General features: G+C 43.6%; 1 protein-coding gene across 2 annotated transcripts in view; it reads right to left on the reverse strand.

The window, feature by feature from the left end:
* The window catches only part of LOC137327428 (protein downstream neighbor of son homolog), a 39,088-nt gene extending 13,421 nt beyond the window's left edge, over window positions 1–25,667 (reverse strand). The window contains exons 1-6 of one of the 2 annotated variants that reach the window (XM_067993228.1): window positions 25,608–25,667; window positions 5,736–5,819; window positions 4,506–4,706; window positions 1,576–1,754; window positions 549–727; window positions 25–151 (exon numbers count right to left, since the gene is read on the reverse strand). In XM_067993228.1, the coding sequence (XP_067849329.1) occupies window positions 25–151; window positions 549–727; window positions 1,576–1,754; window positions 4,506–4,706; window positions 5,736–5,819; window positions 25,608–25,658 (821 nt within the window). In that variant the 5' untranslated portion in view covers window positions 25,659–25,667. Of the gene's footprint in view, window positions 1–24; window positions 152–548; window positions 728–1,575; window positions 1,755–4,505; window positions 4,707–5,735; window positions 5,820–10,275; window positions 10,794–25,607 lie in introns of those variants that run through there. The other variant, XM_067993227.1, reaches the window with a different exon arrangement.
* Window positions 25,668–25,915: the final 248 nt, after the last annotated feature.

Below are 25,915 nucleotides of genomic sequence, written 5' to 3' on the forward strand. Positions count from 1 at the left end.
AACATAGCCACAAGGTAGACTTACTTGTGAACTTCTGAGCTTTCCTCCTGTGTTTCATCACTTGTGCTGTCTGTTCCCAAATCTGCAGTTTCACTTGTTTTTTTCTTTCCATTTCTACCATCTTCCAATAAGGGCAAGGAAAATGTGATCCCTAAGCAAAGATAAAAATATCAGCATATAAGTACCCTCTTACAATCATGCACAGGGGATCCAGAACAGGTGCTACTTTTGCTGTTTTTATTGGATGATCATGTTCTGTATCATAACATGACTGGAGTATCAGCAAGTTACAATTGGATCATAAATACATGAGTGAGGAGGCAGAAAAAGAGAAGCAACATTACATAGTGGAATATTAGCAATGTCAAAATAACCTCAGGTATGAACATATGTAGAAATATACAAAAACGTATCATACAAAAGTAGCTCAGATCTATATCATGGAATCTAACAGATCATGAATCAACCTCAGAGTGCAAACCATGGGCATTTAATGTTTTAATTTTTTTTCCCCCCAAAACAACACTTTCATACACATAGGGTCTTACCTTCATTTTTCATAGCTTCTCTAAGACCCCTTGTTGTAGGGGAAATAATAGCTGTAAGGACATCGCTTCCTGCTACTCCAGCCGCCCGAAACAGCACAGTGAATTGATATGTGCAAAGGTAGAAATAGGGGCAAAGTTTGGCTCGCAATAAATTATACAATGAACTAAAGCTGAGTGACCTGGAGAAAGTGAACAAAAAGGTAGTCACTTAAAGCTAATACATTGTTTGTTTTTTCTCCTCAAAATCTTCTTGGTCTCTCCTGAAGACACTATGAATTTTGATTTTCCAGGAATTGGATTCCTACACTACCTTTCTCAAGAGACCAATCATCAGGTGCAAGCTTAGAGAGTGAATGTCTTTTAACTTGTAGACATGTATTTTCCAGCTGTGGTTGGTCAGCAATGAGGAGGTGGAATTTGCACTTATTTACATTTCACACCATGTCAAAGCACTTTTTCAATGAGTGCATTACATTTATGCATTACAGTGAAACGCAGTAGTCAGTTTGCACAAAAATCTTACAAGCAGTAAATTAACGAAGGACCAAATAATCTGGGTTGTTTGGTGGTGTTGAGAGAGGAATGTTGACCAGGATAGGAGAACTTCCCTGTCTTGTGCCATGGGATCTTTTATGTCCACCTAAGCAGGCAGACGAGGCCTCAGTATAAAGTCTCATTTAAAAAACATATGAAAATACTGCACCTCTTCAGGACTGCAGATAATCCCAGTAATGGGATAGAATCATAGAATTTTACAACACAGAGAAGGCCATTTGGTCAATTGTGCCTTTTTTCATTCTTGTGAAAGAAGGTGACTGGGTAACAAAGTCCTTTCATCCCGAGTCATGAGTTCAAAGCCCAGACTGCTGGTAAGCAAGAGTCCTCTCTATCAAATGTGAAATGTGTTCACAAGCCTCAGCCCAACTCATGGTGTATATGTCCATACCAAAAGACATCCCAACATTTAAGTTTTACCCCTGTACAACTTAGGTTTTAAAAAAACAGAAACTAAAAGAAAATCATGTACCATTCACTCATTAGCACTTGTTGGAGTCCTTCATCTTGTGACCATGGATTACTCTTGCCTGCCATTTTGCGTTCTGCTCCTATTCGAGGGAAAAGTGATAGCCATGGCAGAGAGGGGTGAAGCCAGTACACAAGACTCTGCTGGAAGGCACAGCGTAAATCTGTGCATGATCTTGGGTCCTAGATAAAAGTAAAAATGAGTGATTAGAACTGTGCTCACTAAGGAATTAGAACTCACTCAGAGTATCAGACTAATTCTAGGCATGAACCTGACTTCAGGAAAGTGTGTGGGGGTGAGCATGGGGGTGCAATGGGCAACACACTGTTCAGAATGTATGACACTGGCTCATGCCTACAATGCCCAGGCAGCAAACATCTTTGATGTTCCAGTGTGGCACAGCTTAAACTCAAAATTTCACTGCCAGTGGGCTGGGGGTGGCAGTGGCGAAAGAGCACCTGTAATCTGAGTCGGGGTTGTATTTACATCACTGTGACACTCTGGGGCCAAGTTTTGTCTCTCCATTAATATATTAAAGTGCAGGTTCTATGATATTTCGGACTGGAGGGAAGTGTACAGTGGTGTTCCCTATGGGTCAGTGCTGGAACCACTGCTTTTCTTGATATATATTAATGACTTGGACTTGGATGTACAGGGCACAGTTTCAAAATTTGCAGATGACACAAAACATGGAAGGGTAGTAAAAAGCGAGGAGGATAGTGATAGACTTCAAGAGGATATAGACATGCAGGTGGCATGGGCGGACATGTGGCAGATGAAATTTAACGCAGAAAAATGCGAAGTGATACATTTCAGAAGAAAGAACGAGGATAGGCAATATAAACTAGAGGGCACAACTCTAAAAGGGGTACAGGAACAGAGAGACCTGGGTGTATATCTGCACAAATCGTTGAAGGTGGCAGGGCAGGTTGAGAAAGTGGTTAAAAAAGCATACGGGATCCTGGGCTTTATAAATAGAGGCATAGAGTGCAAAAGCATGGAAGTCACAATGAACCTTTATAAAACACTGGTTTGGCCACAAGTGGAGTATTGTGTCCAGTTCTGGGCACCGCACTTCAGGAAAGATGTGAAGGCCTTAGAGAGGGAGCAGAAAAAGTTTACTACAATGAATCCAGGGATGAGGGACTTTAGTTACATGGATAGACTGGAGAAGCTGGAGAGTAGGAGGTTTAGGGGTGATCTTATAGAAGTCTATAAAATAATGAGGGGCATAGATAAGGTAGATAGTCAAAATCTTTTCCCAAAGGTAGGGGAGTCTATAACGAGGGGGCATAGATTTAAGGTGAGAGGGGAGAGATACAAAAGGGTCCAGAGGGGCAATTTTTTCATTCAAAGGGTGGGGAGTGTCTGGAACGAGCTGCCAGAGGTAGTAGTAGAGGCGGGTACAATTTTGTCTTTTAAAAAGCATTTGGACAGTTACATGGGTAAGATGGGTATAGAGAGATATGGGCCAAGTGCACGCAATTGGGACTAGCTTAGTGGTATAAACTGGGCGACATGGACATGTTGGGCCGAAGGGCCTGTTTCCATGTTGTAAACTTCTATGATTCTAAGCTGGGGTTGTTCTCCTTGGAACAGAGATGGTTGCAAGAAGATTTAATAGAGGTATTCAAAATCATGAAGGGTCGAGACGGAATGGATAGAGAGAAACTGTTCCCACTGGTAGAGGGTCAAGAACCACAGGACACAGATTTAAGGTGATTGGTAAAAGAACCAAAGATGACATGAGGAAAAACTTTTTTTTTTTTTACACAGCAAGTTGTTAGGATCTGGAATGCACTGCCCGAGGGGGTGGTGGAGGCAGATTCAATCATGGCCTTCAAAAGGGAACTGGATAAGTACTTGAAAGGAAAAAATATGCAGGGCTACGGGGAAAGGGCGGGGGAGTGGGACTAGCTGGATTGCTCTTGCATAGAGCCGGCGTGGACTTGATGGGCCGAATGGCCTCCTTCCATGCTGTAACCTTTATGTATTTTGGTGTCAATCAAAGCCGCCGCCACTGCTTCCTCAAACCGCTCACACTGGGCTGTACAGGTCAGGAGGTAGCCATTTGCAGCTCTACCTAAAGGAATAATAAGCTGCAGAAACGTAAAGCTGGACACAGGTCTGGTAATGACTTTCTCTTCTTTTTGGAACATGTTAGCCTTGAAGGCTCCCTTCATTTCAACTTCTTGCTGCTCTTTAAATTTCCCTGCCACGATCTTTTCAGCCCTCCCCTTTGAGGTGCTGAAGACTCACTTCAGTTTCTGCCCCACCGGATTTCCCACCTTCCCAAATGATGAGCTGCCCACAAGCAGTGCGATTACTTTGTATTTAAATGAAACCCAATCACAAAAATCGACTTGGCTTCTTGCCAATTAAAAACTGAGTGGGATGCTGTGCCCGCCCGATGTATGGCAAAAATGAAAATTGACCCCGTCTGCTCTAAACTGAATTCGGGTCAAATTATGTCACCTAATCTAAATTAATACAGAGTGAAGTGCATTTAATAATTCCAAATTTATTTTGATCATATTCACACCTTTTTTAAAACTCACTTTTAAAAACTCAAATTCATCAAACTAATAAAAAATGTGACCCAAAAAAATTATGAAGTTTATACATATACTATATTTGTCAAAATACTAAAAACACATCTTCAAACCTTGGAGCCAAAATAGTCTTTTTTAAAACTAAACTGCACAAATGAAGTTGCATTACCAGAAAAGTGTTTAATTAAATGTACCAAAGCCTCATGATTTTACTTTTAAGAGATTCATAGTGCTATAATTAAAAGGTCAATAATTCAATATTGTTTTATAACGAGCACACATACAGAAGTAGTACAGACCACACTATTTTTTTTAAAAAAAAGAGCATTTAGCTTATCCTAAGTTTTCCTTCATCAAAACAGACTACAATTAATTTGGTACCTCTATATGCAGGGGGAAATCAACTACTGAGGAACGACAGTGCTGGATTAACCCCTTGGCTTCCTCAGATGCCTTGAGATGACCTGTCCAAGTAAAAGGGTGAGGGGATGTGAAAAGTACCCATGTTTTGACACTCCAGTCAGCAGGAAACTCTCTGGGCAAAGATGTGCATTCAGATAATGCTGCAGGATTTTGTAAATTCTGGGAAAACAAAGAACATAGGAAAAATGACAGGTTTGTCACAGTTAAATCTTGAATAAAAGCTGGTGTAGAAAACTTAAGTTCCATTTCCAATATCCTTTTTTACTCTGGAGAAGATTGAAATCTTTTCTTCTAGTACACAATAACAGCAGACATTCCATGCTACTAATAACAAGGGTGGTCAAATCTATTTCTTAGCTAGATCAATCGGTTCTGACAATAGCAGAACCTATAGGATTATAGTACTGAAACTTATTCAAAAACACAATTGTCCCTTAGAGGTTATTCTGCAGTGGTTACTAGTAACAAATCACACTGACCTCATTAACAATTAAGTCCCAGGAAATCTGCCCAGATGGCTTAATGAAGAAAGGATAATATAGAACCATACGGACCAGAAGATCTCAAGTTGGATTCCTAGTTTGTGCTGAGTTAATTGATCTCAGCCAAGGGGCGACAATTGGTCTTGGTGGCTCCAGTCAAGGTGAAGAGGAATAAAAAAGTCAGTACTGTCACTCCTGATTGCTACCCAGTGACTCCTGCTGAAAAGTGCTCCTGGGTAGGAGTGTGCTTGGCTGTGATAACCTCTACATTTGAAAAAGCCTGCTGATACTCAAGGTCTTGGCTCATATGGTAAAGGAGGGCTACCGTCATTGTTGCAATCATTGCCCACTAACAGTCAGCATGTTCAGGAATGGAGTGAAGAAAAAGAAGAGCCAAGTCACAATATACTGGAACTTTATACTTACATGTCATGGAGACTCTGCAACAATATCAATGTAGTGTCACCTATGCTACTATGCAAGAAGTAGGTAAGTTTGGTATTATTGCATCATGAACAGCAAAAGATATATGTAGCCAGGTAGTACTGTGTAGTAATAATAATACACAGGAAATGGGATCACCTCCATGAACAGGTTTGTGATCCCATCTGGGCATCATGAGCATAATTGCACAAGTGTGTTGAGAAAGTCAGTAAATGGAGTCATAACTAAATAAAGCATTTTGGAATGGTACATAAAGCCTTACCCTAATTAGTACAGGAGCTGACTGTTCTTGGGAAATCAATTCTTCTCCTTCCCACATAGAATTTTCACCTTTTATAGACAACACCTATTTATCAGTGAGAAAATACACAATATTAATATATACTTTACCACACAAATAAAATCTGAACTCAAATTTAAGATAACATACAATTGGTCTACCAGCACTATTACAACTGGTTAAAATACAGTGAAGTTTCTCATAAATCTAGTTCCAAGATTTGGGGTTAAATCTTCAGTAGTAATTCAGCATTTTTCTACGACAATAACACCTGATGCGATTGCCAAGTTGTTAACCTAAAATCAGAGATCATCTTAACCACCCAGTTTTTTGTGGGTAAAGAAGAGTGGAAGTTTTACATATTATAATACTCATGGAGGATTGTTTCAGTTTCCAGTTTGTCAGGTGAGGGAAGTCTGGATTTTCATTAAAAATCATAAGTTAGGGATACATTTGGTAAGAAGCAAAAACAAGTAGCAATGATGGCATAAATTTCTGACTGAAATATTTTAAGGTAAGTTTTCTCAATTCTTCGGGCCCCTTGGTCTACACCACGCACCATCTCCCAACTAAAAAAGCAATCATGCATACATCAAATAACATGTGACAGGTTATTTGTGCCTCTTGAGCACATAATCTAGGCTGACACTCCAGTGTAGTAATTGTACGCAGTATGAAGGTGCCGTCCTTGCCCTCTCAGGTAGATGTAAAAGATCCCACTGCACTGTTTCGAAGAAGAGCAGGGGAGTTCTACTCGGTGTCCTGGCCAATATTTATCCATCAACCAACATCACTAAAAACAGTTCATCAGGAACATTATCACATTGCTATTTGTGGGAGCTGGCGGTACATTAATTGGCTGACTCATTTTCTATATTTGAAGTGACAACACTTCAAAGGTAATTCATTGGCTGTAAAGTGCTTTGGGACGTCCTGAGATGTGAAAGGCGCTATAAAAATGTAAGTTCTTTTTTCTGCCGTGCATGGAATGGCATTGGACCAGTCTCTCTTATTTCTACCCCTGCTCATCCAGAATGTTATAGCTTTGCTGTTTTGTGTTTTTAAGACATCAAAAATCATTGTGTTCTGCATAATGTCATTTTAATATCTTAGGACCTCCATTTCTTGGTTGTAAATGACATCAATATAAAAGTCCCCAGTAATTATCTACATTTAATAATTTGTTTTGAACACACTATAACCGATAAGGCAGTATTCTACCTGCACTGACTGACCCACTGCAATAAGAATGTTCATCACTGGTCCGCTTAAAGTTTACAGGCAACAAGGATAAAAGGACTCCAAGAAAAATTTGTGGGGGAGATGAGACACAGGACTGCATGACCTGCTGCCGATTTAACGATCGGACTGGAGACCAATCTCCCCAACAGCCCAGGATGGCAAACTCCAGCCGGGCTTGCAACTGTCAGACAGTGGACTCGCAGCATTCCTGCTCAGTTCTCCTTGTAACAATTAAACTTTTCCACTGGGTTATTTATTACTTCCTATATAATGTTGAAGGCGATGGCCTCCGTTGCCCTCACAGGCAGGAAAGTGGAGTTGAGGTCTAAGATCAGCCATGATCTGATTGAATGGAGGAGCAGGCTCCAGGTGCCGTAAGGCCTACTCCTGCTCCTATTTCTTATGTTCTTTTATGCAGACATTACACCTGGCTGATTCAGCACACAAACTTTATTAACCCACATGCCCCTTCCACAATGGGCTCCACACATTTAAAATCCACTCTTTGTTCAAACATATTGGGCTCGATTTTTGGACGTCCGAGCCGGCAGGTTTGTGGCGGGGGGGGCTCCGAAAATCGGGGATTCCCGGGGCGGGTCCAGAGCCCGGCTCCAACTCACCCACTTCCGGGTTCCCCAGTGACGCGCTTAGATGCACGTACAGCCCCCGCATGCCGGACTCCCGCCGGCTTTAATTGCGGGCGGGATCCCACTTAAGGCAATTAATGTGATAGGTCTGCTAACGACCTGAACTGATTTGTAGGATATTTTAGGAGGGGTGGGATTTTCATCTCAACTCAGCATGTTTCCCCTACTGGGGGAAACACTCCCAGCTGAAATGGATGTGTTGCAGCCACCAGCCTGTGGCAGCTGCAAAGGTCGATTTGACAGGTGAGGGGGGGGGGGACCCTCACTCATTGCAGGAGGCCACTCTGGACAAAGTTTGGCCTCCACCACCCTCCTCCTAACAATAAAATTCACCAACTTGGAACCTCAACCCCAGTGTGCTGACACATTTACCTACCTTGCAGACGCCCTCAAACGTACATCTTCCGGATGGGGGCCGCCATAGCTGCAGTCATGACCTCCTTGGAGGATGAACAGCATCACCAGCCTTGTCGGCCATGTCGTCCACCTCTGACACGTGGAGCTCCACAACACAGTGCTGTGACACATCCACTTGCACAGCAGGAGGGAGGGCAACCGCAGAGAGAGATGCGTCGCAGAAGGCACTACCTTCGCCACAGGGTCTACAGACCGAGACTCAGCTTCCTGGACCTCTCTGAGCAGCAGGGCACACGAGGGCTCAGAGTCACTTGACATGTAGTCGTGGACATCTGCAGCCTCCTTCATGCTGAGCTGCTCCCGGCTGGCCCGAGCACCATCTTCTTACCTGTCGCTGTCAAAGTCACCACTGCCCTCAACAACTTCTCCTCCGCATCCTTCCAGGGTGCCACCGGGGACATTGCCGACGTCTCTCAGTCATCTGCACAAAAGAGCCCTGTAAATACACCTACACCCACTCTGCAGTGACACAATGGGTGGCATCAGTTCTGGGTCTTCATGGTGATCCTCAGGAAAGGGCATTATTGCACAAACCAGACAAGATTTGCAAAGATGTGGCAGTAGTGGTGACAATATAATATATTTGATTTCTGAACAAATCACAAGTAAAAACAATGACAAACCCTCAAACACCCTTGTGCATCCCCTTCATGCTCACGACAAGTTTGCCTTACGCTTCCTACTGCACATATGTGATGCATGCCCTGTGGCTGCAGCACAGGTAGTGGCAGGTTGGGTGAGGCTGACCGTGAAAGAGATGCATGAGAGGGTGAGTATGAGACAGACCCATGAGATTGTATGAGGATTGGGTTGAGTGGTAGTGGTGGGATGAGTACTGGCAAGGTGAGTAAGTGCAGGTAAGATGAGGATGAGCTTTGAGTGGGTGTGAGGAGTGATGTGATAGAGTAGTGTTGGCAGTGCAGGAGATGTGGGGTGGGGGCGGTGATATGGCAGACGGAGTGTAGGGGAATGAGTAAGTGCACTCACTTTGGCTGACCTACTTAGGTCATTGAAGCGCCTCCTGCACTGTATGCAGGTGCGTGATATGTTGGTGGTGCTGGTGACCTCCTCTGCCACCTCGAGCCAGGCCTTCGTGGTGGCAGAGGCAGGCCACTTCCTCCCGTCCGCCGGGGAGAAGATCTCTGTCCTCCCCCTCCTCCTCACCCCATCCAGTAGGACCTGAGTGAGGCATCATTAAACCTGGGAGCAGCCTTCCCCCTGGGCTGCTCCATGCTGTAATTTTGGCTCCTTTCTGCAGCATCAGTCAGTGGAGGACTGTCCCTTTAAATAGGGCTTCTCCAGCTGACAGCTTATGATGAGGGTGCGCAGCTTTCCAGCACGAAACCCGGAAGCACAGGTAAGTGCCTTCAATTAGGCTGCGATCGCGTGCGGAGCACCCCGAATTCACTGGGCGTGTTACCCACGCGCCCAGTCGACCCCCCGCTGCCAACCCACCTCCCTCCTAATATTGAGCCCATTGTGTTTCACTCCATCTTTTCAATCTTGGGCGGGGTCACCAGGCCAGACCCCTCCGTTTGCCTGCATTACCAGCTTTCTTGATTTGTCTTCCTGAATTTACATAAAGGAAATTTCCCTTCCCCATGGTACAGAAACATCACCATCACTGGTTTAATATGAAAATGCATTTTAACCTCCAGTTGATGATAATAGAACAGGAAGCTAGATAAGCACATGCGGGATATGCTGATACAGTTAGATGGAGTAGGCTGCTGTGGAGCATATAGATCTGTTGGGCCGAATGGCCTGTTTCTGTGCTGTAAATTCTATGTAATTCCATGTATATCTGCATGCGATTTGGATCAGTGGTTTTTTTTGTCAGCTCCTGCCCTCTGCAGGCTCCGCAGCGTCATTCCGAGCTGTTTGCTGTTAACCGAGGAATTTTTCCAAAGCGCATTTTGATGCAGGACTTTCGGAAGCGGTCTATTACATGCGTTGTACCTTTAAAAGCAGCACGAGTTTTCAAATGGAATAGCCCACCCCTCATGATTCACATTCACGCAATTTAAACAAATAACATAAAAAAGCAAATTACCGGATGTGCATATCCAAAGTTATTTTCGCTTTGAGGATTACTAAACTATTGCTTTATTTCAGATCCTTAACATGTCGCACTGATCCGAAGGTTCATTAACGCATTCACCCGGCTTGTTCAGCGGCTTTACATTTTCAATATATAAAACATTTAAAAGCTGCACCTGAGGATCCCGTTTGTTTCTCGGTTTGCCGTCGGCGGCGAGGAGGCGTTGCTGCTCCTCGGCGGACAGCGAGGAGTGGAGCAGGTTGTCGGGCTCCGCAGGCCCGCCTCTCTGGCCGGGACTCCCCGCGGACAGCTGGTAGGTATTGCCGATGTTGACGAACGGGTTTCTCCCGCTCTTCGTCGTCGTCGTCTGCTGCTGATGCTGATGCTTGTTGTTGTGGCCGGCCGGCTCTTGTTTCTCATCGGGGGGAGATGGGTCCGAAGGGCTGAGGCCGACCGAAGGGTTTACCCGCGCCGAGCTGCGGGCTCGCTTCCTCCTCAGCCTCAGGATCTCCGATGGTTTTTTAAAGCTGGGGGAATAACCGGCCAGCTGCTCGGCTGACATCCTGAAGCCCGGTCCGTTTAAATTATACTGACTATCGGGCGGCCGCGGACAGGGTGAACCCCCTCAGGCCGGGCAGCGAGCACAAACTAACAGCCGGATTCCTGACCTGGGATTGATTTTATTTATTAAGATTACGTATTTTTTCTCTTCCCTTATTCAGACTGTTTCGAGAAGAGTTGATTTAAAACCTTTCCCCCCACCACCCTTAAAATCAGTAAAATGTCACTGTCTCTACCGGACGAAAGTTTTAAAATTTCGCGCGAGCTTCCACCTGAAGATTTCCCGCCGAGTTAGTGCGCATGTGCAATATGGGCGGGCCGGAGTTTTCGCGCACGCGCGGTACAGTCTATGTCACAATTTTTTTTTAGGCAATTCGGGTCACCCTACCTGAGCTGTCAGTTCATAAGACCGTAAGGGCCTCAGAAATAGGAACAGCTATGGCCTCTCGAGCTTGCTCTGCCATTCAATAGATCATGGCTGATCTTCTACTTCTGTTCCACTTTCCCATCCTTTTTCCCATATCCCTTGATTCGCTTAGCGTCCTAAAATCTATTGCTTTCAATCTTGAATATACTGAAGGACTGAGCATCCATAGCTCTCTGGGGTAGAGAAATCCGAAGATTCACAACTCTCTGAGTGAAGACGTTTTTCCTCATCTCGGTCCTAAATGACTGACCTGTTATCTTGATACTATCACTCCTGGTTCTAGACTCTCCACCCAGGGGAAACAGCCTCTCAGCATTTACCCTGTCAAGTCCTCTTAAGAATTTTATATGTTTCAATGAGATCACCTCTCATTCTTCTAAAATCCAGAGACTATAGACCCATTCTACTCAATCTCTCATCTCAGAAATCAATCTAGTGAACTTTCATTGCACTGTCTCTAAGGCAAGTATATTCTTCCTTAGGTAAGGAGACCAAAACTGTACGCTATAGGTGTGGTCTCACCACAGCTCCATATAATTGCACCAAGACCTCCTTACTGTTATACTCAAACCCCCTTGCAATAAAGGCTAACATACCACTTGCCTGCCTAATTGTTTGCTGTACTGCTGTTAGCTTTCTGTGATTCGTGTACGAGGAGACCTAAATCCCTCTGAATACCAACATTTCTTAGTTGCTCACCTTTTTAAAAATTCTGCTTTTCTATTCTTCCTACTAAAGTGGATAATTTCATATTTTCCCACATTATACTCCATCTGCTACCTTTTGCCCACACACTTAGGCTGCCATGGAATATAGACAGGTTCTTTGTGTCCTTGCAGTTTTTTTTTATTCATTCATGGGATGTGGGCATCACTGGCAAGGCCAGCATTTATTGCCCATCCCTAAATGTACTTGAGAAGGTGATGGTGAGCCGCCTGATTGAACTGCTGCAGTCCGTGTGGTGAAAGTACTTCCACAGTGCTGTTAGGTAGGGAATTCCAGAATTTTGACCCAGCGACGATGAAGGAACGGCGATATATTTCCAAGTCAGGATGGTGTGTGACTTGGAGGGGAACATGCAGGTGGTGGTGTTCTCATGCGCCTGCTGCCCTTGTCCTTCTAGGTGGTAGAGATTGCGGGTTTGGGAGGTGCTGTCGAAGAAGCCTTGGCGAGTTGCTGCAGTGCATCCTGTGGATGGTACACACTGCAGCCACAGTGTGCTGGTGGTGAAGGGAGTGAATGTTTCAGGTGGTGGATGGGGTGCCAATCAAGCGGGCTGCTTTGTCCTGGATGGTGTCGAGCTTCTTGAGTGTTGTTGGAGCTGCACTCATCCAGGCAAATGGAGAGTATTCCATCACACTCCTGACTTGTGCCTTGTAGATGGTGGAAAGGCTTTGGGGAGTCAGGAGGTGAGTCATTCGCCGCAGAATACCCAGCCTCTGACTTGCTCTTATAGCCACAGTATTTATGTGGCTGGTCCAGTTAACTTTCTGGTCAATAGTGACCCAGCTTACTTTCCCACCTAGCTTTGTATCATCAGCAGACTTGGATACATTACACTCGGTCCCCTCATCTAAGTCATTGATATATATTGTAAATAGCTGAGGCCCAAACACTGATCCTTGCAGCACCCCAGTAGTTGCAATCTGCCAACCCGAAAACGGCCCATTTATTCCTACTCTCTCTTTTCTGCCCATTAACCAATCCTCAATGCATGCTAATATATTACCCCCAATCCCATGAGCCCTAATCTTGTGTAACAACCTCTTGTGTGGCACCTTATTGAATGCCGTTTAAAAATCCAAATATACTACATCCACTGGTTCCCCCTTATCTACCCAGACAAACTGGTTACTTTGCACAAGCGTAGTGTAGCATGAATATAAAGGAGATATGTACTGTATTCATGAGTGCAGATTTCATTAATACTGGGAACCCGAGACAACTGCTTTCACAGGGTTGACTTTGTTGAAGTGCAGAACTTAATCTAATCTGAACAATCAAGCTAAATGGAAATTCATGGGGAATCCCCAGAAGTTAATTAATTAAAAACATTAGGTAAGTAAGAAAAGCACTATGAATCCCCAAATCAGATGAGTCAAAATTTCCTCCAACTGAACATCTGCTCGCTTGCCACCGTTGCCATCTCTCTCCTGCCCACTTATTCAGGCTGAATGAGGTTGGGCAAAACCTTGGCATATTGGTCAACCCAGAGCCGATCCTCAAACCCCGCTGCCCATCAATCACCAAGACTGCCTATTTTCACCTCTGCCCCTATCTCAGTCCCACCACTGCTGAAACACGGAACCATGCTTTTGACACCTCCTAGACCCAATTTCTTGAAAATCCTCTTTGTTGGCCTCCCATCCTCCACTGTCCATAAACTCCAACTTGTCTAATACTTAGCTGTAGTCTGACCCAGACTAAATCCCACATGCCCATCGCTCATGTCCTCACTGACCTGACTGATTCCCTGTACCCCAGCATGTTGAATTTAAAATCCTCACCCTCATTTTTCCTTCATGGTCTCATCCCACCTCCAGCTTTAAGTTCCCTCTCACACCTTTTGGTCCTCTGATACTGGCCTTCTGTGTATCCCCCTCCTCAGCTCTACCATTGGTGGTAGACACTTCAACCACTTTGTCAGTACTCTCTTGAATTCCCTTCCCAACAGCTTCTGTCCAATGATTTTTGGATGTAACTTAGAGGCCAAAATACTGTCCAAGATGTCCAAGTTTCCCTCTGTCTAAGACATCAAGGGATTGAACTTCCATTGGGCTTCTCATAATCGTCTGCTGTAACGTTGGCGAAAGATCTGCAGAAATCCTGAAGATTGCAGAGAGAAGTTTTGTTGCTCTTGCACTGTTGTTGCACTTTGCTTCACAAATAAACTGGCTACAGACATGGGTGGTCTCATAGGACTGCCTTTTGGGGCTGGAGGGTGAGGGGGGAGCAGCAAGGAAGACACCATAGAGCAGGAGTAGCTGCCAGAAGAGGGAGGAGGAGGGCACTGAACACGAGGTAATACTCAAAGAGGGTCTTCAGGGAGCATGTCCCCATTAACTATACTGAGGAGCAATGTATGAGGCCGATGCCCTCTACCCTATCACAGACCTTCACTTTTGTTCTTTCCTCCCCTCTCCTCCCTCCCCCCTTTCCCTGGCATTGTACTTGCTCAAAACTTTTAACTCTTTTAACATCTTGCAATTCTGACGAAAGCTCTTTGACCTGAAACATTAACTCTGTTTCTTTATCCACAGATGCTGCCTGACTTGCTGAGCTTCTCCAGCAATTTCTATTTTTATTTCAGATTTCCAGCATCCTCAGTATTTTGCTTTTGAATGTATGAGGTGCCTTCACTTCACCAAGGAGGCTGTCACCAAGCTATGTCACCTGCTGCAGCCACAATTCCAGCCTCGCACCAGGGCATGGATATCACTGACTGTGCCTGTGGCTGTCAAAGTCACTGTGGCCCTCAATGTTAATGCCATAGGCACCTTTCAAGTTGCAACAGGTGACATCAGTGACATCTCCCAGTTCACTGTACACCGATGTATCACGGAGGTCACCGAGGCTCTCTACACTAGGAGAAACAGTATCCTTCCCTATGGACAGAGCAAAATAGGACGAGAGAGCACTAGACTTTGCCCACATGGCAAGCTTCCCCAAGGTGCCATAGACTGCACACACATTGCTTTGCGCAGCGACCACAGTGCCCCTCTATGCCAGAGTTCTGAGAAACCAGCTCATTGAGAGCGCTTCACCTAAATCAGACCTCCCCTTCCCTGCACAACACACCAACAGTCCCAGAATCCATGCCACTTTCCTTACAACTACCATCCAATTGCCTTCCTTCAGTTCAGATTTATGGTTGTTATGGGAACTAGATTGTGAGTTGTGATGTTCCACAAACTGGCTGGCATGGTTTCTATTCACATCTGCCTACAGCCTGCGGCTTCTTAAAAAAAAAAACTGTGCAAACCACTTATTTAAAAACACAACACTTAAGTATGACTCAATCCCAAGGTCCTTTTTTGTCAACAAAAATAGTGATCAAAAATCCTGAAATGCAGAGAGCTGGCACAAGCACAATGGGCTGACTGGTCTCCTGTGATTGTAAAATTCTGTGACTCTGAAATAAAATAATATAAATAGCCATGGATAGCACTATGAGACTGAACAAGCTATTTTACATGTCAGTAACCTTCCTTGAATGGGCAGTAGCACAATGCATAAGAGTACAAATGCTCTGCTCCATGGAGTACAGGTTCAATCCTTGGACTTCCCAGAGTTATATTGCAGTGGCTCTCATGTATCACCTTGTAGCCAGCATTGGCCCAGGAAGTTAAGTCCACTTACCAGGAAGAAATCTGGACCTCAATTTAAAAAAAATAATCTTTTTTGAACCTTGCGCCCTGGGAAATCTGCACAGTTTGTAGCACCACAATGTGATAAGAAATGACATTGATAGATAGCTGTTCAGAATGTAGTTTACTTTTAATTTTGGAAATAATAGTTGAGAGTTTTAGTTTACATTAACACTGTAAGTTAAATGATTTTATGTTCTACTAATAAATAATAACTTGAGGTTTTGCATTTCATCAAGATCTACCAGAAGTTTAATACATAATTTATTCTTCACTGGGACACCACTGCACTCAGCGTCAATTTCAGGATTTGTTCCAAGAGTGAAATCTAATGCAAAGTTTTTTTTTGTCTATAAATGGCTGAGCATGTTTCACTTCAAATGGGAACATTTAGTAAAAATAGAATAATGTGAACAAACACAGTGTATCTGAGATTAATGGCTCCCTGTTTCATGGGATTTCTTGAGACTGAATGCAGATAATAAAACACAGCCCTGCTGGATTCCATTAACTGAAATATTTCCTACACATATCACATCCATAGACCTGGAAAGTTTCACTTTTTTTTTATCCTGTCTGTCTTCTGAGAACAAAAATGATTCTACTGAGAATAGCTTTGTTACTGAGAATGCCATGCTTATTGTAACAGTCCTGTGGAGCAAGGGGAAAAAAAAGACCAGTCTTAATTATATTTTCAATTAATCATTGGAGTTTATAAGGAAAAGCTTCTGTGCCCCCCACCCTTTTTAAGAGATAAATTCCGAAGTATGACATTTGGACTCTTTCAAATGCCTCCAAAGGTGCTTCACAGGAACGCAATCAGATAAAAATTGACACTGAGCCAAAGAAGGAGATAGTAGGATGGTGACTAAAAACTTGGTCAGAGGTAGGTTTTAAGGAGGACTTGAGAGAAGCGATGGTGAGATAGAGCTGGGTGTCATCAGCATTCATGTGGAGCCTGATGTCATATTTTTGGATGTCGCCGAGGGGCAGCATGCAGAAGAGAAATAGGATGGGGCCAAGAATAGATCCTTGGGGGTTCCAGAGGTAATTGTGCAGGAGCAGGAAGAGAAGCCATGGCTGGAGGTTCTCTGGCTACAACTAGATAGGTAAGAGTGGAATCAGGCTAGGGCAGTCCCACTCAGCTGGACAACAGAGGAGAGGCATTACATAGAATTACACAGAATGCACAGAAACCGGCCATTCAGCCCAGCAGGTCCATGCCAGTGTTTACGCTCCACATGAGCCTCCTCCCACTGTTCTTCATCTAACCCCACCAACATATCCTTCTATTCCTTTCTCCCTCATGTGTTTATTTAGCTTCCCCTTAAATGCATCTATGCTAGTTGCATCAACTACTCCTTGTGGTAGCAAGTTCCACATTCTGACTACTCTCTGGGTAAAGGAGTTTCTTCTGAATTGCCTATTGGGATTTATTAGTGACTACTTATATTTATGGCCCCTAGTTCTGGTCTCCCACACAAGTGGAAACATCTTCTCCATGTCTACCCTATCAAACCCTTTCATAATCTTAAAGACCTGTATTAGGCAACCCCTCAGTCTTCTCTTTTCTGATGGATATAACCTCTCAGTTCTGGTGTCATCCTAGTATATCTTTTTTGCACCTTCTCCAGTGCCTCTATATCCTTTTTTATAATATGGAGACCAGAACTGTTCCCAGTACTCCAAATGTGCTTTAACCAAGGTTCCATACAAGCTTAATATAACTTTTCTGTTTTTCAATTCTATCCCTCTAAAAATGAATCCTAGTGCTTTGTTTGCCTTTTTAAAGGCCTTATTAACCTGATTTGCTACCTTTGGTGATTTGTGTTTCTGTACCCCCAGATCCCTCTGCTCCTCTACCCCATTTAGACTCTTATTTTCCAAGGAGTATGTGGCCTCCTTATTCTTCCTACCAAAATATACAACCTCACACTTATTTATATTGAAATTCATTTGCCAATTATATGCCCATTCTGCAGGTTTATTAATGTCTTCCTGTATTTTGTCACAGTCCTCTTCAGTATTAAATGCACCCCCCCAATTGGTGTCGTCTGCAAATTTTGAAATAATACTTCTGATTCCAGAGTCCAAATCATTTATGTGAATGGTGAACAACGGTAGTCCCAGCACTAATCCTTGTGGAACATCACTTCCCACCTTTAGCCAGTCTGAGTATCTTTAACCACTACTATCTGTTTTCTGTTTTGTAGCCAGCTTGCTATCCATTCTGCTACTTGTCCCCTGACTCCACACGCTCTGAACTTAGTCATAAGTGTACTATTGAAAGCCTTGGAGGAGGATGGTGTGGTCAACCATGTCAAAGGCTGCAGAGAGGTCAAGAAGGATGAGGAGGGATAGTGTACCATGGTCACAGTGACTGCAGGTGCTATTTGTGACTTTGTTTAGGGCCATTTCAGTACTGTGACAGGGGCGGAAACTTGATTAGAGAGGTTCTAATATGGAAGTGTGGGAAAGATGAGCACGAATATGGGAGGCAACAACATGTTCAAGAATTTTGGAGAGGAAAGGGAGGTTGGAATTGGTGTTAATTGTATCCATATGATTTATATCAATTAGTATTAATTGTATTCAGGTGGTGTGCATCAATTGGGGACTCCTTTGTATCCATTTATCACAGCTTATCTAGGGTGTCGAGTGGGTAATGTGGATCTCTGTGAATAAAGGCTTGGAAGCAACTGAAGATCAGGCTCTAGTATTCTATCCTTCATCATCTGGCTACCCAATTTATTACAATTGGGGCTGTAGTTTGCAAGGACAGAGGGGTCAAGGATAGGTTTTTTAGGAGGGGTGTGATGACGGCAAATTTGAAAGGGAGGGGACAGAACCTGAAGAGAGCAAACTGTTTACAATATCAGCTAGCATGGGGGCCAGGAAGGGACCTTGGGTGGTCAGCAGTTTAGTGGGAATAAGGTCGAGATAGCAGGAGGTGTCATGGACGAGATGAGCTCGGAAAGGACATGAGGGGAGTTAGGAAGAAACTAGAGAAACCTGCAACATGTTTTGGATGGAAGGATGATTTGGAGAGCTGTTATCTTAGGGAGTATAGATAATCCAGCGGACAAAACATGGGAACAGGAGTAGGCCTATTAGCCCCTCAAGCCTGTTCCGCCATTCAATGAGATCATGGCTGATCTGTGACCTAACTCCATGTACCCACCTTTGCCCCATATCCCTTAATACCTTTGGTTAACAAAAATCTATCAATCTCTGATTTAAAATTAACAATTAAGCAAGCATGAACTGCCATTTGCGGAAGAGGGTTCCAAACTTCTACCACCCTTTGCGTGTAGAAGTGTTTCCTAACTTCATTCCTGAAAGTCCTGGCTCTAATTTTTAGGCTATGTCCCCTAGTTGTACACTCCCCAACCAGCGGAAATAGTTTCTCTCTATCTACCCTATCAGTTCCCCTTAATATCTTGAAAACTTCAATCAGATCACCCCATAATCTTCTAAATTCCAGGGAATAAACCCTAGTTTATGTAATCTCCCCTCGTAATTTAACCTTTGAAGTCCAGGTGGTATTCTAGTAAATCTACGCTGCACTCCCTCCAAGGCCACTATATCCTTCCTAAGGTGCCCAGAACTGAACACAATACTCCAGGTGTGGTCTAATCAGGGTTTTGTATAGCTGCTGCATAACTTCTACCCCCTTGTATTCTAGTCCTCTAGATATGAAGGCCAGCATTCCATTAGCTTTTCTGATTATTTTCTGTACCTGTCCATGACATTTTAATGATCTATATACATGGACCCCTAAGTTTCTTTGGGCCTCCACTGTTTCAAGCTTTTCACCATTTAGAAAGTACTCTGATCTATCCTTTTTAGGTCCAAAAATGACCTCACACTTGCCTACATTGAAATCCTTGAACGAATAAAAAAAATCTAAAGGAACGGTTCCTGAATCGAGAGAACTTGGGAAGATTATAGTTAGGACCTCTGCAATGTTCTCACCTACATCCTTTAAAACCCTGGGATGGAAACCATCTGGTCACTCTTTAGTGCCATTATTTTCTTCATTACTGTTAATTTGCTTACGTTAATTATAGTGAATCCCCGTCCCTGATTCAAAATTAGTTTCCTTGAGGTGTCCGGCATGCTAGCCTTCCTCCATTGTAAATACTGACACAAAGTAATTATTGAACATGTCCGCCATTTCCTTATTTTCATTTACAATATCTCCATTATCAGTTTTTAAGGGGTCCACAAAGTTCTTGACCACCCTCTTTTTCCTAACATAACTGTAAACATTTTTCTTATTGATTTTGATATCCTTTGCAAGTTTTTTTTCATACTCCCCTTTTGTATCTCTTACCATCTATTTTGTCACCCTTTGCTGCTCTTTGTATCTCTCCCAGTCACCAGGATCTGTGCTATTTTTTTGAAGTTTTGTATGCTTTTTCTTTTAGTTTTATGTTGTCCCTTACCTCTTGTCGTCATTGGCTGATTTTTTTTGGCAAGTAGAACTCTTGCCCCTTACGGGTATAAACTGGCTATGTATCACATTAAATTCTGTTTTGAATACCTCCCACTGATCTTCTGTGGTTTTACCCATTAACAGATTTGCCCAGTTTACTGTGGACAGTCTCTGTCTCATCCTGTTGAAGTCAGCCTTACCTAAATTTAGAATCTTAGTAGCTGTTGCGGATATCTCCCTTTCAAACACATTGTTGAACTCGATCATATTATGATCGCTATTAGATAATTGGTCACGCACCATTAGGCTGTCAAATAAATTTGGCTCATTGCTCATTACTCATTAAATCTAATATGGCCTGCCACCTTGTTGGTTCTAGGACAGATTGCTGCAGAAAGCTGTCCTGAACACACTCAAGAAATTTGTTACCTTTCTGACATGACCTCGTTTGCTTACCCCAGTCTATATGAAAGTTAAAACCCCCCATTAAAACCACACTGCCTTTGCTACATGCTTGTCTAATCTCTGCATTTATACATTCTGCCACTTCACAGCTGTTACCAGGGCCTATTCGCAACTCCCACTACAATCTTAAATTCTTTTCGATTTTTTAATTCTACCTATAAAGTCTCCACTGCCTGCTTACCTCTCATTATATCCTCTCTTATCATTGAAGTAATTTCATCCTTAATCACTAAGGCTACTCCTCCCCCTCTACCAGTTTCCCTATTCCTCCTGTAGACCTTATAACCCGCTATATTCAGTTCCCAGTCCTGACTGTCTTGCAGCCGTGCTTAGTAATGGCTACTATGTCGTAGCCTCTAAGTTGGATTTGTGCCTACAATTCATTCAATTTATTCCTTATACTCCGTGCGTTTGTACAAAGAACGCTTATTTGGGTCACACAAATAATGAAGCAGTCCGAGCCCGCATGCAGCAAGTCCTGGACAACATCCAGGCTTGGGCTGATAAGTGGCAAGTAACATTCGCGCCAGACAAGTGCCAGGCAATGACCATCTCCAACAAGAGAGAGTCTAACCACCTCCCCTTGACATTCAACGGCATTACCATCACCGAATCCCCCACCATCAACATCTTGGGGGTCACCATTGACCAGAAATTTAACTGGACCAGCCATATAAATACTGTGGCTACAAGAGCAGGTCAGAGGCCGGGTATTCTGCGGTGAGTGACTCACCTCCTGACTCCCCAAAGCCTTTCTACCATCTACAAGGTACAAGTCAGGAGTGTGATGGAATACTCTCCACTTGCCTGGATGAGTGCAGCTCCCAACAACACTCAAGAAGCTCGACACCATCCAGGACAAAGCAGCCCGCTTGATTGGCACCCCATCCACCACCCTAAACATTTACTCCCTTCACCACCGGCACACTGTGGCTGCAGTGTGTACCATCCACAGGATGCACTGCAGCAACTCGCCAAGGCTTCTTCGACAGCACCTCCCAAACCCGCGACCTCTACCACCTGGAAGGACGAGCAGCAGGCACATGAGAACACCACCACCTGCACGTTCCCCTCCAAGTCACACACCACCCCGACTTGGAAATATATCGCCGTTCCTTCATTGTCGCTGGGTCAAAATCCTGGAACTCCCTTCCTAACAGCACTGTGGGAGAACCTTCACCACACAGACTGCAGCGGTTCAAGAAGGCGGCTCATCACCACCTTCTCGAGGGCAATTAGGGATGGGCAATAAATGCCGGCCTCGCCAGCGACCCCCACATCCCATGAACGAATTTTTAAAAATACACCGTAACCTGTCCTTCTGCTCTAATGTTGTTTTTCTCTCACATTTCGAATTTCTCGCTCCTGACTTAATTGCTTTACATCTTTTAGTTTTCCCTTTACCTGTAGTGCCTAAAGCATAATTTCTGACTATTACTCTACTCTCTTCCTTTTTGTTTGTTTTAGAATTATTTATGCTACCTTTTCCACCTGAGCATGTGCAAGGATGGAAAAGTTCCAGAGTATAGAAAGCCCCATAAATTATGATGGGGATTGCATTGCAGAGTAAGGACAGCTGAGAAGACAGGAAAATATATCTGTTTAGGAATTAACCGTGTTATCAATCTTTTTCTGATTTTGAGCTCACCAACCCTCTATTTCCTGCCCACTAAAGTGAATGGGTGGAAAATCATGGGCTGGTGAGTGGAAAAGTGGAAAACCTTGACCCATTTTTCCAAATGCATTTGTATAGGGATGGGAAGAGGCAGTCGGTGGCGAAGGGAGGGGGAGAATATTAGCTTTGTACAAGGCTTTATAATGGAGTGATAATAGCTTTCATGTATCCAAGTCTAGCACAAATTTCAAAATATTCTGGTTTTTTTGGTTCCTGTACATTATAGGAACGTAGGAAGATGGGAAACAGGAGTAGGCCATTCCGCCCCTCGAGCCTGTTCTGTTATACAATTAGATCATGGCTCATCTGTACCTCAACTCCATTTACCCACCTCTGCTCCATATCCCTTGATACCCCTACCTAACAGAAAAGCTATTGATCACAATCTTGAAAGCTTCAAATGACACAACATTCAACGCCTTTTGGGGGAGATAGTTTCAGATTTCCACTACCTTTTGTATGACGAAGTGCATCTCAGTTTCACTCCTAAGTGGTTTAACTCCAGTTTGATGATTATGTCCTCTTGTTCTGGATTCTTTCATGAGGAAATAGTTTCTCTGTATCAACCTTATCAAATCCCTTTATCATTTTAAACACCTCAATCAGATCACCCCTCAACCTTCTAAACTCAAGGTAATACAAACCAACCTGGCCTCATAATTCAACCTTTTAAGCCCTGGTATCATTCTGGTGAATCTGTGCTGTACTCCCCCCAAGGCCAATATAACCTTCCTGAGGTGCATGCCCAAAACTGAACATGTGCAAGGATGGAAAAGTTCCAGAGGTGCATGCCCAAAACTGAACACGTTACTCCAGATGGGGTCTGACGAAATCTCTGTACAACTGAAGCATTGCTTAGATCATCCATCAAGGAACTCCCCTGATGCAACCTGAGTAGACCAGGAGCTTCTAAATTTGAGAATTTGATCTAATACCAAACATCTATTAAAAAGGGACACCCTTTTATATTTGTTCATGGTGGAAGTGTAGCAAAGCCATTTAAGACAAAGAAAGAACAATACTTGAAAAACAATGTGGAGTAATAGGCATTTTTTTTGTGTACAACTGTGATCTCACAGACACATTCTGACAATTAAATGCAATTTTCACCAAATGAGAGGGATCATGTAATCTGAAGTTGGTATGCAATTTTGTACATGCTTATTGCTTATTATGCAGATATACACTTTGTACACTTGCTTATTACGCAGATAGTCGGTGATTTTGACGGTGTTGTCTGCACATTAGTATTTACAGATGAAAATCCGCGTTTTTATTACCTCCGGTACCCCAGGCTAAGATTCGCTCCAGAATGCCCCAAAAGTTGTTTGCGTACATGCATGCATGGACTTTTGAGCGTGTGCAAATTTCCGAGCACTTGTGTGAGTGTGCGAAGATCCAGCAATCGTGCGATTACATGGGCCTCCTGCTGCTTTGACCTGGTACTTGACAACAGGTAAGCCAGCTGCAGTACAAACCTGTGAGGAAAGCATTCTCTGGCTTATGCTAAGCACAATAGACTAAGAACTATCTGTGGGTGGGGGAAAAAAAACATTTGAATGTGAAGGCTGGTTCAGATTTGAAGGAAGGTTCCTGTTGGGTTACCAGTTAGAAAAGAAGATGGAAAGGAATTTTCACTGGCTGCTGTATGTGGGGAGTGAGTGAAGAGAGCTCAATGCTGCAAAGAAACAAAAATCAAATGCAGGTTTATACATGACAACCATCAGGGTTTTGCACTTCCATATTTTGGGTGTTAGTATTTGCCGACAAAACTCAGTGCAGCTGGGCATCCTTCTTCCCCAATCCCACTCCTTCAGAGTCCTGCGATTGATGCACTAGCTAATAGCCAAGACCACAGTCTCTGTTTTCTGTAGGTAGAAACTGTTACGAGAATTGGCCATCCCAGCTCTGAGCAGCGCCAAGAGGAGATAGTACAGTACATTAGCACTGGATTCAGGTAGGAACATGGGCATCAAAAGCTGAATGACAGTGCACTCCCAAATACTGGAAAGTGCCCCAAAAAGTGTCTAAAAGCAAAATTTCCGAAGTAAGCACGCCCTCAGACCACACTGAGAAATACATTTTACATCCTCATTCCATCCATCAAAAATTGCACTTTTGTGCACTCCCTCCCCCCACTCCCTACATAATATAACTTTTGGAATATTGAGTATAGCTGCAGTTTAAGTCATAGGTTTGTGTCCCATTGACTCCCATTGTAGCTACTTTGGTATTTCATAAGTGAGGCTATTGGGTTTCAATTTTTACAGAAAAACAAACTGAATTCTGGAATCTGATCCTAAAACACCAATAAAAATCCTGAAATGCAATTCAATAAAAAATAATTTAACCTATTTAGTTGCCTTGGAGCAGTGGTCTTGGTCATCGGCCTTTATTCAGGGCTATATTTCAGTTGCATTTTTTTTTGAGTTGTATGCAGTTGTGAGGTTGTGTCAGCTTTTCTGAGTTTTGTGTGTTGGTACGTATGAAACCACAATACTCACATCGTAAGCCTATAAACCCCCTGCTCCCGATTGTGGACCCCCCCCACCATAGTGGATCCCCGCCTAGCTCTGACCTCCTGCGATCTTCTTCCTCGCCCCGATCTCTTCGTTGGCCCCCCAATCTTCTTCCACGGCCCCTCGATCTCTTCCTCGGCCCCACAATCTATTGCTCGGCCCCCCGAGCTCCTCCTTGGCCCGCCCCGATCTTCTCCCCGGCTCATGATCCCTCCCTCCCTGTAAAACATGCTGCCAGGCGCGAAACCCGGAAGTGCAATTGATTGGCCTCATTGTGATCGCAACCTGCCCACTTACTTTCCGGGTTCTGCACCTGAAAATCATCCCCCCACCCCTGGCTCCCTTCCTGGCTTGCAGTTAAAATTTACCCCTTGGAGACAGAGCTTCAGTTTAAAGTCTCGTCTGAAAGATGACATCTCTGGCACCGCTTCAGTATTGCATTGGCGTGTCACCCGTAATGTCCTGGAGCTCAAATCCATGAGCTTCTGATGCAGAGGCAAGGCTGCTACCAGCTGAGCCAAGCTAACATATGTGGTAAAGATACAAAGTTGTAACACAAGTTTGCATGTTCAAGTACAAAATAGAGCATGACTGGATTTTTAGAAAGATTGGTAATATTAGGGATATTTTCAGCCAATTGCATATAACTTCCATGTGATTTTTTTTTTCACTGCCAACTTTGTGTCCCAAATTATTATTGTTAAAATAAATTATTATTAATATTTTAAAAATTGGCACCAGGTTGTAGGCTGGGCCCCATTAACCACAAAATAGATCACAGTGGATACAATTAGAATTGCACGCAACATAATAAAAACTAAAATGCTGAGGAATCCAAAAATAGCAACTGAACATAACTAAAGTTAGAGGTTGCAGAAACAGACTGGAACAAATTAATTACTGTCCAAGCTCATTAAGTCTGGAATAAGCAAGGCCCTGCCAAGTAGAATGTTCAAGATGAGACTTCAGAAACAGAAGTAGTAACAATGTAAAAGCTAGTCGAGAAGAGGGATAAAACAGCCACGGAAAGTAAAGAGAATAGTCCCGTCACCTACCTGAAAAACAGCAACACAAAGAACCTGGGGAGGTTGCTGAGAAACTAACATCTGTAGGAAGGGGAGGCTGAATTTCTATATTGTTTTACCACTAGGGGTAGTAAGTGGACTGTGACTAGCTCAGGGGAAGTGGTACAGATTACATCAGAGTGGACTTGTGAACATTGATCTTTAAGCAGCAAAATCTGGGAATGTCTTTTAAGTTATAATTAAATTGATATTCTCACTCAATTAATTTTTAAAAACAAATACAGGCAGTGCTGTACAACAATGGTGGGGGTGTGTGGCGGTGTAGATCACAGTATTGA

This window comes from Heptranchias perlo, chromosome 11, assembly GCF_035084215.1.
Source record: "Heptranchias perlo isolate sHepPer1 chromosome 11, sHepPer1.hap1, whole genome shotgun sequence".
Lineage (NCBI taxonomy): Eukaryota > Metazoa > Chordata > Chondrichthyes > Hexanchiformes > Hexanchidae > Heptranchias > Heptranchias perlo.